At 38.1% G+C, this 16,199-nt stretch overlaps 2 protein-coding genes across 3 annotated transcripts; both read right to left on the reverse strand.

Moving 5' to 3' along the window:
- Window positions 1-2,529: 2,529 nt before the first annotated feature.
- LOC138600363 (uncharacterized) lies at window positions 2,530-7,360 on the reverse strand. The gene is made up of 4 exons (XM_069671737.1): window positions 7,306-7,360; window positions 4,614-5,081; window positions 4,371-4,559; window positions 2,530-2,685 (listed from the first exon to the last, which is right to left on the reverse strand). Exons 2-4 carry the CDS (start codon window positions 5,037-5,039, stop codon window positions 2,530-2,532), a joined length of 771 nt encoding a protein of 256 aa, XP_069527838.1. The 5' UTR covers window positions 5,040-5,081; window positions 7,306-7,360.
- A 3,981-nt stretch (window positions 7,361-11,341) lies between these two features.
- b3gat3 (beta-1,3-glucuronyltransferase 3 (glucuronosyltransferase I)) lies at window positions 11,342-15,639 on the reverse strand. 2 transcript variants are annotated; one of them, XM_069672089.1, is made up of 8 exons: window positions 15,519-15,639; window positions 14,974-15,078; window positions 14,363-14,543; window positions 14,066-14,249; window positions 13,784-13,945; window positions 13,543-13,629; window positions 13,191-13,394; window positions 11,342-12,973 (listed from the first exon to the last, which is right to left on the reverse strand). In XM_069672089.1, the coding sequence occupies exons 2-8, from the start codon at window positions 15,065-15,067 to the stop codon at window positions 12,875-12,877; spliced, it is 1,011 nt and encodes a 336-aa protein (XP_069528190.1). In that variant the 5' UTR covers window positions 15,068-15,078; window positions 15,519-15,639; the 3' UTR covers window positions 11,342-12,874. The 2 variants fall into 2 exon arrangements, with proteins under 2 accessions (XP_069528190.1, XP_069528189.1); XM_069672088.1 differs by having other exon boundaries at window positions 14,974-15,081.
- Window positions 15,640-16,199: the final 560 nt, after the last annotated feature.

Raw genomic sequence — 16,199 nt, forward strand, 5'->3', positions numbered from 1 at the left:
TTGTTTTGTTGACACATTGAGTGTTTCTTTTGAGGCGCGAGGATTTTAAGCTTTAATTTGAAGACGAATTTGAAAAGAGTATGCAGACTTTATATCTATACGTCATTTCCGTTAAGAAAAGGTCTTTATCACGTCCACGCGGTGGCAGCAAAGAAATGTATTAAAATCGCCAGCCATTCAGACAAACAGACTGTCAGTCCATGTTATGCAAATTACTTTGTCAACATCAGCTTTTTCAGAAGTAAAGGTTACAATTGTGTTTTTTATTCAATATACTTTTTTACTGATATCTTAAGTTATACAAAATGCAATAAATGGATAATCTGCACAGATGCATAATATACCGCCCAACAGATTCAGAAACATACACATATGTCTGCTCCTTGGTACATTTTCTAATTTAATAATATTTGTATCACTTGTCATTGGATATATACCATATATTTAGAGAGGAGCACAAGCATATACACAAACATAGTCAATGTAGATAATTGTATGTCAACCTAGCATGTATGTCCTTAGCTTTATATCTTATTTAATGTTCTGCCATATGCACATTATTTTGATTTAAGTCAGTCTTCTTTTGCAAACAGCTCTGCCCATGCCAATTGTGTGTTTTTTGCCTTTTTTTTGAAGTTTTGTGTTTTTGTTGTCATTCCTGTAGACACGGAGTAGTGATTTATGGCACAACTTCAACTAACTTTAACATCTACAGAAGCGTACATCGAGAAGTTATGTAGTCTTAAAGGGTAAAAACACTTCAAGCAGAAAGGCCAAGCTAAAACATGTAAGTCTTAGATTAAAGTATAACATCAATATTAATGCATTAAGACTACTTTTAGAAGCTTAAAGGTTCTTTGTTAAGGTGTGTAAGAGTGCATTTATTAGAATAGTTGAATTATATAACTATGTACATTCTATATTTGAGTTAAGCAGATAACTGCTAAACCCTCAACCCATTCAGAATATTTTTAATGGTGTCCTTACATGATAATAAGATTCTATGTTTAAAATCATCCAGATTCATCCATATGATTACTCTGATATCCGTGATTTAAAATGTAGGCAGATATATTTTTACTGTTTTTGTCCTGAAACCAAATGAAGACAAAACCTGTACAATAAATTAAGTCTTTATTTACTTTGAATACAAATTTATAAGGATACAAAAAGATTGTTTATAAAAAATTAATACATTTTTTTAAACAATCATTATTAACAACCACAATATGTTTTCCCACTTATTCAGTCTTGTCTGCAAGAATTATTGAGTACACTTGAGGTAATACAAAAAAATATATATAGCGGTTAATAGGAAATTACAGCAGGCCTATTTAAAGCATATAATTTAGAATTTCAACAAGAGTCGACCATTTATACAATAAAGAATGTCCTGAATCATTTATATTGTTGCAAGTTATGTCCTCTTGTCCCCAGTAGCATGTTGTTACTAAAATAAGTTGTAAAAATACTATTTTGACCTTCACAGTAGCAATGACTGTTGTAATGGTGACAATCAAAACACTCTTATGCTACGGAGATTGATAAATAGTCTATAACTAATGATGTTTCTCTTTCTTTCTGTTATTACATAAACAATCAGACACTTTCCTGTGTAGTCCCTTCAGGTTAAATAACCTTCACCAGAACACACAGTGAGGTTTAAACACTATCTTACCATTCTCTCGAGTCATTCTATCTTGTGTGCACACACTGATGGAAAAAACACATTTAAGTGAGCTAACATTTGTAAAAACCCATACTTCCCTACAAATATTAACATACAAATGTGTGTGTCAATGTATGTGTGCTACGTTGAATCACAAGTTTGTCCGCCTGTCTTTAACTAAAACTGATTACTGATAAGCTGCCAAGCAGCAATAAATGGCACTGATTAACATACTGAAATAAATATTTCCACAACTTTAAGTCCACTAATCAGTCATAGCAATACGGATGGAAAATTCCATTCCTTTGGTTACACATCAACACATTAGGGTCATAGTGCTAAACCACAGGAAGCAAAGATTATTTGTGGGCCGAGCTCTTAATAGTGGACCAGATTTAAGAATTTAAGATGTTAAGACATTCTTGCAATGCAGCATTACAGTGTGAAATCAGAAACATAGTAGAAGGGAACCCAGAGGCAGCTGAACTCAGTCAAATAAGACCAGACTTTTCTGTTCAAGCCAGTCTCATTGACTTCAATGTAAAATCAACAGCTTGGCTACAACACTTCATAAAAACACGCTATACCTGCAGTGTGTGTGCAAATTAAAGTGCACGACGATGAGACAAAGCAGTAAACTTTATGAGTGATTAAGACTCAGTAACTTACATACATAATTAATGAGGCCTTATGTATGACAATTAACCATGTGACTGTAAATGTCCCCATTGATGGCATAGTAAATGTCACACACAAGATTGTCCATCACAATTCAGTAATAGGAAGACTTTGTAGTCATGATTTCAATAAGTAAAATACTAAAGTGGGATTCATTTTATTGTTCAAGTCGCTCTCCAGTTCTACCGAAACTCAGCCAGCACCGAGTTGTGCTGCTGTTTCTTCTTTGACGCAGGTGAAGAAGATGGCTGTGAGGATGATGTCACAGGCGTGAGCGTGACGCTGTAGAGGTTGGCGATGAAGGCCTCCCAGCCCCGACGAAAGGCTCGGTCCAAGGCCTGATGGGAGCAAGAGGATAACAAGATTAGCAATCCACATACTAAACAGAGCAATATGGTTGACCTGAAAATGATTGCTAGAAAGGAGGCGGAAGTGAAAGCATGATATAGATTTAAATGGCCATCACATAATTTCATTATAAATATGAACAAAAGCTGAATACATTTAAGTGGAAACCAGGTTGAGGCCTCATTTCCACTGCATGCTGCGACTTGATTTGACTGTTTTTGTTTGTTTTCCATTAGCAAAAGTTGTGGATAGATGGCTGAGTTTAAACAATGGCAGCCAGCAAAACCAAGCCATGGTGGCAGATGTGTGTTTGTGACATGTTAAAGATGATGTTACTGCAGTTACATGCGGTATCAACTATCAGTTAAACTACATTGAGGGGGGTTACTATCGGCTGTGAGTAATATAATTGTGAGTAGTACCTGACCAAAAAAGTAGAGCAGTGCCATGCAGTAAAAATGAGGCATAAGTGTCTCCTGCCTTCCAAGCTGCTCCACAAAGCTCGGATTTGAGTGCTATGAGCTAAACGTTAATATCAGCATGCTTACTTGCTCAAAATGCCAATGCCAACATGGTGAAGTTTAGTAAGTATGAGGAGGAAAAGTCAGGGCACACCAAATTCATTAGGATTCATCCTTTGGGAGCCATAAAGTCAAAACTTACTATTGCCATCCCTGGGCCATGCAGCTAGCGTGGCTAAAGGTGCTGAGATGCACGTGGGTCTTGTGACTTATGAATTCGTTTCCCATTCACCATACCACGTCTTATAATTTCCTTGGATGTTTCCAAGACATAACTTTGTAGTTTAATACTGATTAAAGGGAAACTAGGGACAACGTTTAAGGACTTTACATGAGTCTGGTTAAGTGTGTTAAGTCTATAAGCAGAAGTTTTCAGAGCAATTCGGCTGCTGCTATAGTAAGTAGTAATTTTATTAATTCTATTAGCTATCGAGAATGAACCTTAAATACATGCCAATATATTACTACAACACAGGTTTACAACTTAATTTCTTTACTCTATCAAAGAGGAGGTCAGACTCTGAAGACTAAAGGTGGAGCTGATTGGCTAACAGCAGTGGAATGTTTTTATGATGTGGTTTTAGTAGGCGGGTCAACACTGCCTTACTTCGTTCCACTGATCAAAGGACTCGATATAGGAGGCACAGGAATGTCACCTCAGTGCACGTGTTTAATGGAAGCAGAAAATCTCTAGGAGCCTGTGAATCATGAGAAGGTACATGCAGTACTTTCACTTTGCTGTTAGTTTAAAGCTAAAAGCTTGTGAGTTAAACCTCTGTTCCCGTTTCATTATTTCATGTTGTAAAAGTGACGTGAAGGAAAAATCCCCTCAGAAGAAGTTATCTAATGGGATGGTGACATGCACCAATGGCTGCTGTACCTTGAACCTTGTCGAAGTCTATAATTAAGAAGATAGTTTCCATGGTGATTAATAGCCCAGTGTGCAGTTTGTGAAGGATGATGTGGAAGAACTTTACCCCTCTGTTCTACGAATTTGTGGACTCAGTTGTGTAACCTTGAGGGGCTTAAAGTTTAACCAGGTTGGGTGAAGCTAAATGGAATTTATGTTAATGTTAGAGACAGAAAGCGAAAGGTAATTTTCTTCGATAGAAACAAAAGGAAGGCTCTTATTTTCTTTTTCTGTTTTCTCTCACCTTGCGGTAATTCTTCACCGAGTTCCTCTTTACCATCTTCATCCCCTCTTCTTGCTCCCTCTTCATCCTCCTTTCCTCCTCTCCCTCTTCTTCTCTTCCCCTCTTCTTGTCTCTGATCAGGACCTGGTCGTCCGCATCCTCCCGCACCGGGAAGTGAACAAACGTAGACTCCTTCCCTCTTCCTTCCTTCTCTTTCTCTTCCTCCGTCTTCTTCAGTTTCTCTATCTCTATCTCGATCGTCACCATTTTGTCGTCCAGGACGTGCGGGTCAGCCTGACTCTCTGTGCCCAGGCTGGGTCTCTCATCTCGGGCAGTGTCCTCCTCTAATCGCCCCTCCTTCTGCTTCCTCCTGGAGCTTCTTCTCCACCTGCTGCTACGCCGGCTGGTATTCCTCTGGAGGAGAGTCTCCCCGTCATCTTCCATCATCCCTTCATTGAATCCAAACACATCAGCTTCTTTCTTCTCATCTGCCCCAGAAATCTCCTTTCTTACATTGCCCTCTGTAATGTTCCACTTCGCCTCCACTTCTTTTCCCCTCACCTCTTCCAGTTCTCCAGCAACCTCAGGCTCATCGAGGCGCCCGTAGAAGCCGCTTGATTTATCCAGGAACTTTGGTGCCCGAATGGAGCTCCGCACAGAACTTTTCCTGGAACTCTTGCCAATTGTCATTTTGTCTCTTTTTGCTCCCTCTTTTACTGGAACTTCTCTTTTCTGCAAGATATGGGCAAGAGAGATTAGAGATTAATAGTGTTACGTAATCCTTCCCTAAACCTCACCCTCTTTGGGTCCTCCTGTTACACACAGTTCTAATCATCCTATAGTAGCTCCCAGAGAATTAATATCAGCCAAAGTTCAAGTAGGTATTAGACTTTATAAAGAAAAAAAGTGTGTGTGTTTGTGCTGCAGGTCAAAGTCAGTGTTATCAAGGCTGTGATGCTAACTGAATGTCAAAGTTAAAGACACAATGTTCTAACAACTGAAGACAAACATATAAGCACAAACAGACTTAGACTTTGGCACTGATTTAACCAGCTGGAGCCTGCACAGCAGACAAAATCAATGACTTCACATTGACTCCTGATCTCTCAAAGCCAAGGTCAGCCTACTGTTGGCTCATTTTCAAAAATGTAAAAAGGGTATAGGATCAAATTGATCAGTTTTGACAATATAAGTGAGAGAATGTAGCAAAGAAGGTTAGTTTTCATCAGTAATGAAGTGTAAAATACATTATGCAATGGGCTGTCGCTGAAAGTTAAAATGCTTTATGTTTTCAACTTACTGAGAGAACAGAGTTTGATTCAGTGATTAAATCCTACACAATCCAACCTTATATAAGAAACAAGTCTGCACAAATACTGCTCTATTTGAGTGCACTTTCATCTTCCCTTGCAGTATCTATATTACATTATTACATATATATAGATCACACTCATGCTAATTTATTTTTAACACATGGTATATTTTTTCACCCTATAGGGTTTTTAGCAAACTAAAGCTGTGGTACCTATGAAAACCAGTGTGGAATATTCACATTCAGTGGAATAGGAAAATACGCATTCACTTTCTTGCGAGAGATGAGAAAATCGATACCCGAGGGTATACATCCCCTATTCTGCGGTTGAATTTCTAGCTCCACCTGTCGAGGTGTCTTTGCGCTAAGTCGCAGCTCCAAGGTAGCCTTGTATTCTTTTGAATGAATGAATGATTGAATGAATATGTGCATTAAGTGGTAAACACGTAATGTGTTACGCATATATGTTGAAACTAACGCAAGCAACCGATTAGCTTAGCATATAGGGGGAATCAGATCAGCCTGTGTCTGTGCAAAGGTGAAAAATCTGCCTGCTAGCACCACAAAGCTCAGTAAATAACATGTACAATCTTGTTTAATGTATACTAAAGTGTGAAAACAAAAGGTTATGGTTTAACAGGTGGTTTATTTGACAGACTACTTCTTCAGTTGGAGCAGTGACTCCCTATAGTGAGTTCACTATTTTTTAATACTGTCTGTATGTCAGATGTAAACGTAAGATGATACCCTTTATATTAGTATCTATGTAAATTAGTGTACAGCCAACAGGGCACTAGGCATTGTCCAAAAAGAAAATGGGCCAAGAACAGTCTTTACACCTGTTTTTAGTCCAACCAAAAAAGATGTCCGGCTGAAGCTTTATTATTAATGTCTTTATCGATCTTTGTGCAAGATTTTTCTGTTTCAGAAAGCAGACCATATTTATACAAAGATACATGTATATTCTTAACCTTAAAAAGCTGAGAAGTGCAGCGCTACCCTTGTGTTATAGCTTGTGAGCATGCTTGTTGGAAACCAGAATGTTAAAATACTATTTTAAATATCTTTACTGAATTATAGCGCCTAAAGATTAACATACTAGGATTTGGTTGTTTGGATAACATTAAAAGTAGCTTAAACACTAGTTGTATTAGATAAAACTAGAGTAATCAAGATAATAACATTCTGTGCAGTGATAAACTGAAAAAAAGGTGTAGCAGGGTAACAGCTTACATAATGGGTCCAAAATCTACAGACTACAAATTTAGGACAGAGACACGTGTTATAGAACAAGGGGTAAAATAAAAAAAGTAAATAGATGGTGAAGGTGAAAAGGAAGCAGAAGGACACAAGAGACAACTGAAGATGTGCATAAAAAAGTGAATAAAAAGTTAAAAATGTATACAAGCCAACAGAATTATCATGATAGCAGCAAGCATGTAAACACTGATCTCACTGAACAAAAATCATATTTGATGTAAAATGCTTCAATTTTTTGTAAGAAGAAACAACAGAGCTGCTTCTTTTCTAACATAAATTAACTTCTGGGCACAAGATCATCATATTTTAAGACATTCAAATTGTAGCTGTAAGCAAAACAGACAGAATATAAACTTTTAGACGATAATAAGTTGCAGGTCTTACCTGTTCTCTTGCTGTTGTCTCCTTTCTCTCTGTGTGTGAACACCAGTGAGCAATATCTCTTGTTTGTAACTGTGTGTGTGTTAGTGAATGACTGTGAGCTGGGAGCTCAGGATACTCCCCTCACACACAGCGTCATACTCCCACCCTGCCCAAACCTGCACTTCTGTCGTCAGCAAAGCAAATACACACATGCAGAAAGGACGCATACACATGCAGCATAGCACTCTGTGAGGGTTCCTTTGTCTCTCTCTCACTCTCTCTGGCTCTTTTCTTAATCTCTACTTAACCACACATTCCATTCTTTACATCCTTTAATATACATTACCTTCTATGACACAAAATTGATTATACCAGGACAAAAATCTCTCATAAGCAATCATCCTGTTCTGCTTTCAGTGGTTATCAATCATTAATCTAATGCTGTCCTAGGGTACAGAGATGGGACTTTAAATTCAGGAATAACCTCAAAGACTGAGTTCAACAGTCCATAACAATTCAAAGCAGACAATATATGTAGAGGTTTTATATTTAGACGTCACAGTTTTCTTTCTATGGTTCTATTAACATTCATTATTTCTCTTCAAGTAATTTTGTTTACACTAAAGGGAGTTATCAACACATAACAAACCTATATTCAACCCATCACATTCACATATAAGCCTGCCAAGTATATCAGCATTAAGCTTACCCATATTAGCTTACTGCACATCTCCTAGATAGCAGCTAAACTAATACCATTCCCATTAGCCTTATCTGTTATAACACCAGGTTAAGGCCAAAACTACAGTAAAAAGTGGACATGGTCAACAACATTTCACCTGATTTGCAACAGCATGTGAGCATGTTATTGTGAGTCTGGTAGCATACTGAAGTTAGCATTTAGCTCAAAACAGCACTGGGGTAGGTACAGCCTCACAGCATCTGCAAGAATCTGAGCGAAAAGATAAACTGAGCAAAAAAAGTCTTGAGATTGAAGCTTTTTTTTCAAAGGAAAAATACAATGGGCTTATACTGCATTATCAGCCAGTTTTCAGTTATACTGATGTTTTGCCTAATGTTCCACCTGTCTGCATGTTGAAGTGTCTTTAGGCGTGTAGCAGCTCTAAGGTAGCCTTTTGTTAGCTTTTGAATGTTTGTATGAATGAGTACATGGATAAGCAGATGAATGGGTAAATGTTAACATGTACTGTGGAGCACTTAATTTTCATGTTTGTCAAACAAATTTAAGCAGCCAATTAGCCTAGCTTAGCATAAACACTGGAAACAGAGTCAAATTTGATAGCCTGTCTCTTCAAAAGCACATAAATCTGCCTGCTAGCATCTCTAAAGCTCAGTAATTAACATGGCATATCTTGATTGTTTATTACAGTGGATTATGGTTTTACAGGTTCTTTTTTATGGAGAACAATTTCTTCTCTGTGAGCAGTAAATATAATACTTACTTTACAACAGCACGTGAACATTGTCATTGTGAGTATATTAGCATGCTAAAGTAAGCATTTATTAAAAAACAACACTGGGGTAAGTACAGCCTCACAGCATCACAAAAATAGATATAAATCAATAAAGATTGAAGCTTGTTTTAATTAAATGGAAAAAATACTTTAATGAGCTTATATTATTAGCTAGTTTTCAGTTATATTGATATTTTGGCTAAACTGTGCTTATAATTGTGTTTCAATATGAACATTCAAAGAAAGAAGAAGAAAATGTTTGATAGAGAACCATTCAATTTGTTTTTTTTAAAATTAATTTTAACCAAGATATGTGTAAGAGTAGAAACATTCTACAATTAAAATTACCCATGAAAAACTGTATATAAACGGTTTAAGAAATCATATAATTCCAAACATCTATGAACAAATACTTATTTTATCCTTACTTATTCATGGAATCAGTATTTTATGACTTAAATGAATTAATTATGGACAAAATTGTTAAAGATATTTAGATTAAGATTATTTTTTGGCATATAAAATTCACCATTGCTGCCTCTGAAAAAAGGAAACACTACTCTTTACTGATAAGCTGGTATATTCTTATGGAAAGTACTCTGTGTGTGTGTGTGTGTGTGTGTGTGTGTGTGTGTGTGTGTGCAGAAAAGACAAACAAGCTTTGTCACAGAATATTACCTTACTGTGTTGGATGGTAAACACTGTGTCTGGGTGGTACAGGGAGTGGAAGCCATTCGCTGTATGTGTGTGTGTGTTGGGTAATTATCTACATGCCTGTTTTTCACAAGTCAGCTCCAGGATGTACAGTACGCACACACCTATCTGTACATGCACACACACATACTGTGCCACTGTGAAGTGACATCAGGACTGACATCAGGAGAACACACAAACACATTTAATGGAGTGAGATAAGTGTTATTTCAGGGTGAAAGCATGACAGTGTACATGATGATAGTTTAAAGTAACAGTAATAAAAGTACTTTCTAGTGTGACAAGTAGTCTAGTCCACAGGTTTTTGTGTATGTGTGTCAATGGATGAATCATTTTGGATCAGAAGATGGTGCGTGTCTAAATCTATGACTTCAGCTCCTCTTACTCACCTCCCTGTACACCTTCATCTAACAAGCCTGTTGTGTGTGTGTTGGCTGATGAGGTAGACTCTCACCTCCATAACACTCCCTATATAGTCACCAAGCAGGCAACTTCAGTACTTAGAGGGCGGGACAGCTGTCAATCACAAGGCCTGTAAAAACAGCAGCTGTGTTGAGGTTAGAGAATCTTCACCCACGTGGGTAATCAGTGATTACAATGCCGGACGCTGGGAGCATGTTCCCCGTGGTCAATGACAAGCCCGGACAAGTGAGGGTTTGGATCTGTTGTTGGACGATTAGTCACGATTTAGCTGTGGTGATACTGAAGAACAGTCAAGAGATAGACAAAAGCAATAAAAGTCACAGACATACTGTATGACAAGTCTGTAAAGTGTGACACTGCTAAGTATAACCTGACACACTCAGAGAACAGATGTGCTGTTGGTGAATTTCAAACTAAACATTGAGTCAGTAATTCAAAAAACGAGTCTGGGTCATAAACAAAAATGTGTTGTAGAGAAAAAGACACTGACAAAAGACAGCGCCATAAGTATCTGCAGCCAACTGGAAGATGATTCTGACATGGTGATTGTTGCTATGTCATTTTCCAATTCTGAAGGCACCACAAAGTACATTTCATTTAAATCTATTCAGTTATCCATTTTTGTGTTCTATTCCTAATTTTCGGAGTCACTTTGAACCAAAGATTTGCATATCACCAGAGTCTGTTGCATTTCTACAGTATATACAGAAACATCAGGGTATACCCAGAGAGTTAAGTCACCAAACATTTGTCGTATTAATAAGGTCTGATTCGCTATCGGCCCAAGCAGGGGAGGAACCCCAGTTCCAACTGTTTGATGAGTATAGATTTCTTTTATAGTTGCAATTCAGTCTTAAACCTGACAGGCAATATTATCTGTATTGTGATCGGTAGATCTATTTTTCTCTTTAATTAAATTCTAAAGTACAGGAACATAAGAAATTGTAAGAGACTGCTTTGTTAGTAATCTAAGTAGATATGAGTACTGAAGTCTTGATATGGGTCCAACTGACTGTGTGAGCACGTTCTTTGTGAAACCCCCGTTCACACAGCCTGCTAGCTTGTTTATTTAGTTTGCGTAACCTTTTATTTCAACAATTGGCAGGTGTTTTTTGAATAAATTAAAGTGTTCATCAAGTATTTCTTTAAGGGCTGACAGAGTTCTCCAACGTCCTCATTTGAAAGATATTTAAAAATAAACAGTTGGACTGCATCATTACAAAGTTGTTCTCCTCAGCTCATGAAAAGTTGACATTTAGGAAACGCGATTTCCAGTGTGTGATGAAAACGTGTTTAAAGAAACACACTCCACACACTAAACGCCAATACAGCAGGAGGCTGGGGAGGTGAGTGAGTTAATTATGTTGAAGCAGGCCGAAGTGAAGCAGCAGTGATGTAGTGATGAGTTGGAGTAGAAGTTAAAAAGAGACCAAAATACAATTGCAGAACATCTTTACATTATCTATGTTTATTGTCAAGGCCAAGGATAGACATGATCACATTGTAGGAACAATATTACAATAATAAATACATTATACACCAGTAAAGAATTGACTTACAGGCACTAATTACTAAGCAGGCACTAGATGTTTTTACAATATCATACAACAGTAGCTGAGAAGCACTTGTTTGAGCCATAATGTTGTTTTGCAGTTTATTCTTCCAACTGCTGAGAATTTAATGGAAGACACTCAAGTACAGCTCAATACGATTTATATTTGAAGCTTTTTTCAAACATATTATTCTTGTCATTAAAGAGCTGAAATGTAACATGGACAGCTTTTTTGAATTTGATTATTGCATAAGGAATCAATATGAGCTTCTGTGGTGTTGTTGGCTTAGTCAAGGCTTCAAAGTCAAGTCATATGTTTAAAAAGCATCACTAAAAATATACACACCAAAAAGTTTGCTAAGACTACTTGTTGTTGTGCTATGACACTATTGAAAACCAACATTTGAGCTCTGAGCTTTTATGCTAAAGCTACACGGTGTGGAACCATTGTGTTTATGTATTTGTTGTGTCTGAGTTACAGCACAGTGTTGCTAAGTTGCAACAGTTGTGTCTGCAACACAGGTGCTTGAGGGCGCTCTTAATAAAAGGCAACAACTATTTAGCATATTCCTTAATTAACTGGAGAGTTTTGTGGGGGTTTCTGTGTCATGAATATTGATTACTGTCACAAAAATGCACCTTTCTACTACCTTTGCTCTACGATCTACTATTACCCTGATAGCAAAAGCAGTCATTTGGATTAGACAAGCAGGCTGTATAGAGATAATTATCATGCCTATGATGATGTTGTTTATATGGCTAACCTGGCACGCAAAAATAGAAGCCATGCATGAATTAAGTGCTCCGTTGCACCTGCATCTCCACAAGAATTCATTCAAGAAGAATCTTCAATGCAGATCATATTCAAATATAAAACAGAGGAGGCTAGAGCCCACCTGGTATTACTCTTAATATCAAACTGGAATGAGTTATACAGCAGGATTAACATTAAGCACAATCAAACGTGAAACTCTACTTGTATTGATGTCTGTAGTAAGATGCATCATGCCTCCAGCTGTAAGCAAAAGTGTAACAGTGGTTGACCAGCACGGTGGCTTTGCAAAATTTAACACTAGCGCCCCCATCAGACAAAAACAGCCCTCATCCGCACTCCTGCTGGACAAAGGCAATTAACTTACTCAGTAAAATAAAAGAAACCCTGATATGTACACCAACATACAGTCAGCACAGTTGTTACAACACACGTTCACTCAATATATACACACAAGTTCATTTACTACCTTACACAAAAACAAAGTCATAATAAGGTCAATTTCAATGTTCCCTCTAACAGATATTTTTCTGTTTTACAGTATTTACAACGCGGAGTTACATATGCAGCATTAAACAACAGAGAACGCTTTACAATGTGTGTGTGTGTGTGTGTGTGTGTGTGTGTGTGAGAGTGTGTGATTGTGTGTGTTTATCAGACCTCCACTGCAGGGTCTGAACCCAGTCCCTGAGCCTGCAGAGCATCCTCTCTCTTCATCTTCGGTTTCTCTGTCCGCGTGTGCCACACCAGCACCTACAAAACACACACACAACAAAGGGGCATAAAGATGCATAATGATGATACACCTTATTGATTTAGAATATGCTACATTTTAATTAGAAAATTAAATTAAATTAGAGCCTTAACCATTTTCTTCAATAGAAACACAAATGTTTTATCTTTTCAATAATATTTCCCTCATCCTCTAAAGCCCTCAGTCTTTCTCTAACACGCATGTAGAACCTCGTACTTTAGAGCAGTTGTCCGCTTTGGGCTCCAGTTCATCCATGGTAACCAGTCCCTGGAGGAAGCTGCTTTCGAGGAAACCCATTGGTGCCTCTCCGTCAAAACAAGCATCTGGATTGGTCAGGACCAGTTTGAGGGACACAGCGAAGCCAGCCATGTCCATCGGGAAGGGGCGACTGGGACGCCAGCCGGTATGAAAGCGAATCACCTGAGAAGAAACATTAAAAAAGACATACATTATTCTGTCAAGGGAATTATTTAGTAACTAAGTGGTTACAACATCAACACCAGCTTCCCAGCTTAGAAATGTTCCTTCAGTTCAACAGATGAAAAACAATAATATAAACAGCACCTACCTTTCCTCCTTCAACTACAGGCCTCTCATATTTCATCCCTCCAACCAGCCCCACTGGCCACACTGATACTCGCAGGGTGCTCCTCATCTGAAAAAAGACGTGTGTTTATTCTTTTCAATCATGGTACATATAAAACGGACGGTTCCTTAGCTGTAGGATTTGTAGGCATCAGTCACAAACTAAGCCCCAGTCCGTGTTTCACACCCACCCACTGCTGAGGATATCACTCTCCAACACCTACCTCTTCAAATATCTGCAGGCTGTAGGTGTTATCATCATCAGCGAAGTAAACCACTCCTTGCTGGTTGTCTCCTCCTGGTTGAGCCCTTCTGTCTTCTCTGAGCCACCGCAGACCTTCGTTCCTCTGCTCAACTCCACGAGGCTTCAGCCAGCTGGGGTCCCCCTGAGGTGCAGATCAAGCATTTAGACCCAAATTTTAAATACTTGACTAAGGAAAAATACTGAATGCTTTACTGCAAAAAAAGAAAACAGCGGTGATTGATATTTTTTACAAACTGCTGACCTCCTGCAGTTTGCGGTCCTTGGCTGTGGGCATGTGTAGATGTGTGTAGGTCAGGCCACTCTTCACCAAAAGGTCAGTCACCAGTGGCGTCTTGTGTGGCGAGTCCTCCACCACAATCCAGTGGAGCTGAGGAACATGGAGGAAGGTCTGGGACAGACGAGTCAGCTCGGCCTTCTGCACCAGCCTGGAGACAGACAGAAATGATAGAAAGTGGGTGTTTGTGTTTGAAAGACACTTGGACAGGAATACAGAGGGGAGGATTTGAAGCAGGCACAAGAAAAGAGGAGATGAGTCTACCTTGCATATGTCGGGGTGATGACAAAGATGGTGGGCTGGGAGGGCTTAGCCGGTTGTTTCTGGGGTTGTTTAGTCGCCTCCGACTTCCTCATCTGTTCCTGAAAACGGTGCAGCTCCCCCCGCAGCCGAGATATGGTACGGTCTTTAGGTATGTCATGCTCTGTGCAGTCACAACGCTGACCTGCAAAGTGTTGGGGATGTAACAGGCATGATAGTTTAAAGCACACAAGCAAGAGGGGACTTCACTGCCTGTACAACTTGCATATATGATAGCCGTTTTGTTTTTGTTTTTTGTCTGTTTGTTTACCAATATTGCCAAATATCAGCAATAAAAAATGTACCCTCCCTAATAAGAAACAAAATGGAATAATGAAATAGACTTTTTCCAACCTTATTACAAGTTCTTATCCTAAACATCTGAATTGTATGCCAGGACTGAATAATTTCAGTCTTTACCCTTGTTATTGTCAAAACAATCGTTTTTTTTTCACTGAAACCTACATTTAGGTCACCATACATTAGTTTAATTAAATCTACTCACTTTTAGTCCTCTTTTCCCCTCGAGTATTCAAACTATGTGAACAGATCAAGTCTAGATTGTGACCACTTACCAAGCTGCATCAGGGCATAGATGAGACCCATGAGGGAGACCATGAAGTAGAGCACAAACACAGTTTTCAGCTTCAGCTTCATCCTTGTTGCCATGGTACACTGACCTGCTGAGAACAAAAGATGGCATAGAAAACATTACTAGTTGCAAAGCATTACTCTCTGTGGGTGTAGTTCTTATTTTAATTTGTTTATTTGGCTAAAGGTTGTGGAGATTGTAAGGTTGTGGAGATTGGTCCACGGACCAAAAAGGATTAAAGATATTCTACAGTTAAAATGTGCCTAAATTCAGTTTCTCACCCATCAGCATTTAGCTACATAACTACCTTTCTAGCTAAGGTGGTTAGCATTCTTTTTAGGCAGTATTGACCTTAAAATTGTTTAGGCTAACTGTAGAACGTTACAGCTAAGGATGGGTTTGTGTACGCTATTCCTGGTGGACAAATATGAATATGCACTTCATGATGAATCAGTGGAAGCTAAGCTATGCTAGCCTGACAATTTGTTTTCCCAGAAAATAGCTCGACTAACATTTTCATGCACTTACCAGAGGAGGGAAATCGTGGAGGACAAGAACGTTAGAGTTGAGTTATGAGCTTAAAGATTCATGTCATCTTGGACAGATTTGAGCAAAGGCACCTTAGTGCATCAGAACATCCATTCATTCCGCTTAGATAGAACATTTTTTGCAGCGATGTACCAACAACTTCCGGTTTAGGTGCAACACCGTAAAGGGTCCCATTAGATGTTGTGGAATCCAAAATAGTTCCACAGGAATCCTGCATAAAAAGAAGACATGACTTATTCAAAAGAAGTTAATGATTCCCATAGTTTAGTGTATGAAAAAAATATGGAGTAACTAATTAGAAGCCCATTTTACCTAGATAATAAAAAAAAATTAGGTATAATATAAAAACAACTCATGAAAAGTCAAAATATTCATTATAACTCAAAGTTTTCTAAAATGACAGCTTACTAAGCTCATAATTTTCAGTCTTATAATTTTGTATCTGTTGCTTTAACATGTCATAGTTCTAGGTGTTTCACTATCGACTGAAGTCAAACTTTTACATCATTTTGATCTGCTATTTCCATTTTTATCATGCTTAAGCATACCATTTTTAAATATTTTGTTTTCAGGGCAGAAATTTAATTCACTATTAACCTATTTAATCTCTTAAAAAGACAATGAAACACCATAATTAAAAAAAAAAAAACGAAATGGCAT

Source organism: Semicossyphus pulcher, unplaced genomic scaffold (assembly GCF_022749685.1).
Source record: "Semicossyphus pulcher isolate SPU_LCO1_2020_fin unplaced genomic scaffold, fSemPul1.0.p SCAF_21, whole genome shotgun sequence".
In the NCBI taxonomy this organism is placed as follows: domain Eukaryota; kingdom Metazoa; phylum Chordata; class Actinopteri; order Labriformes; family Labridae; genus Semicossyphus; species Semicossyphus pulcher.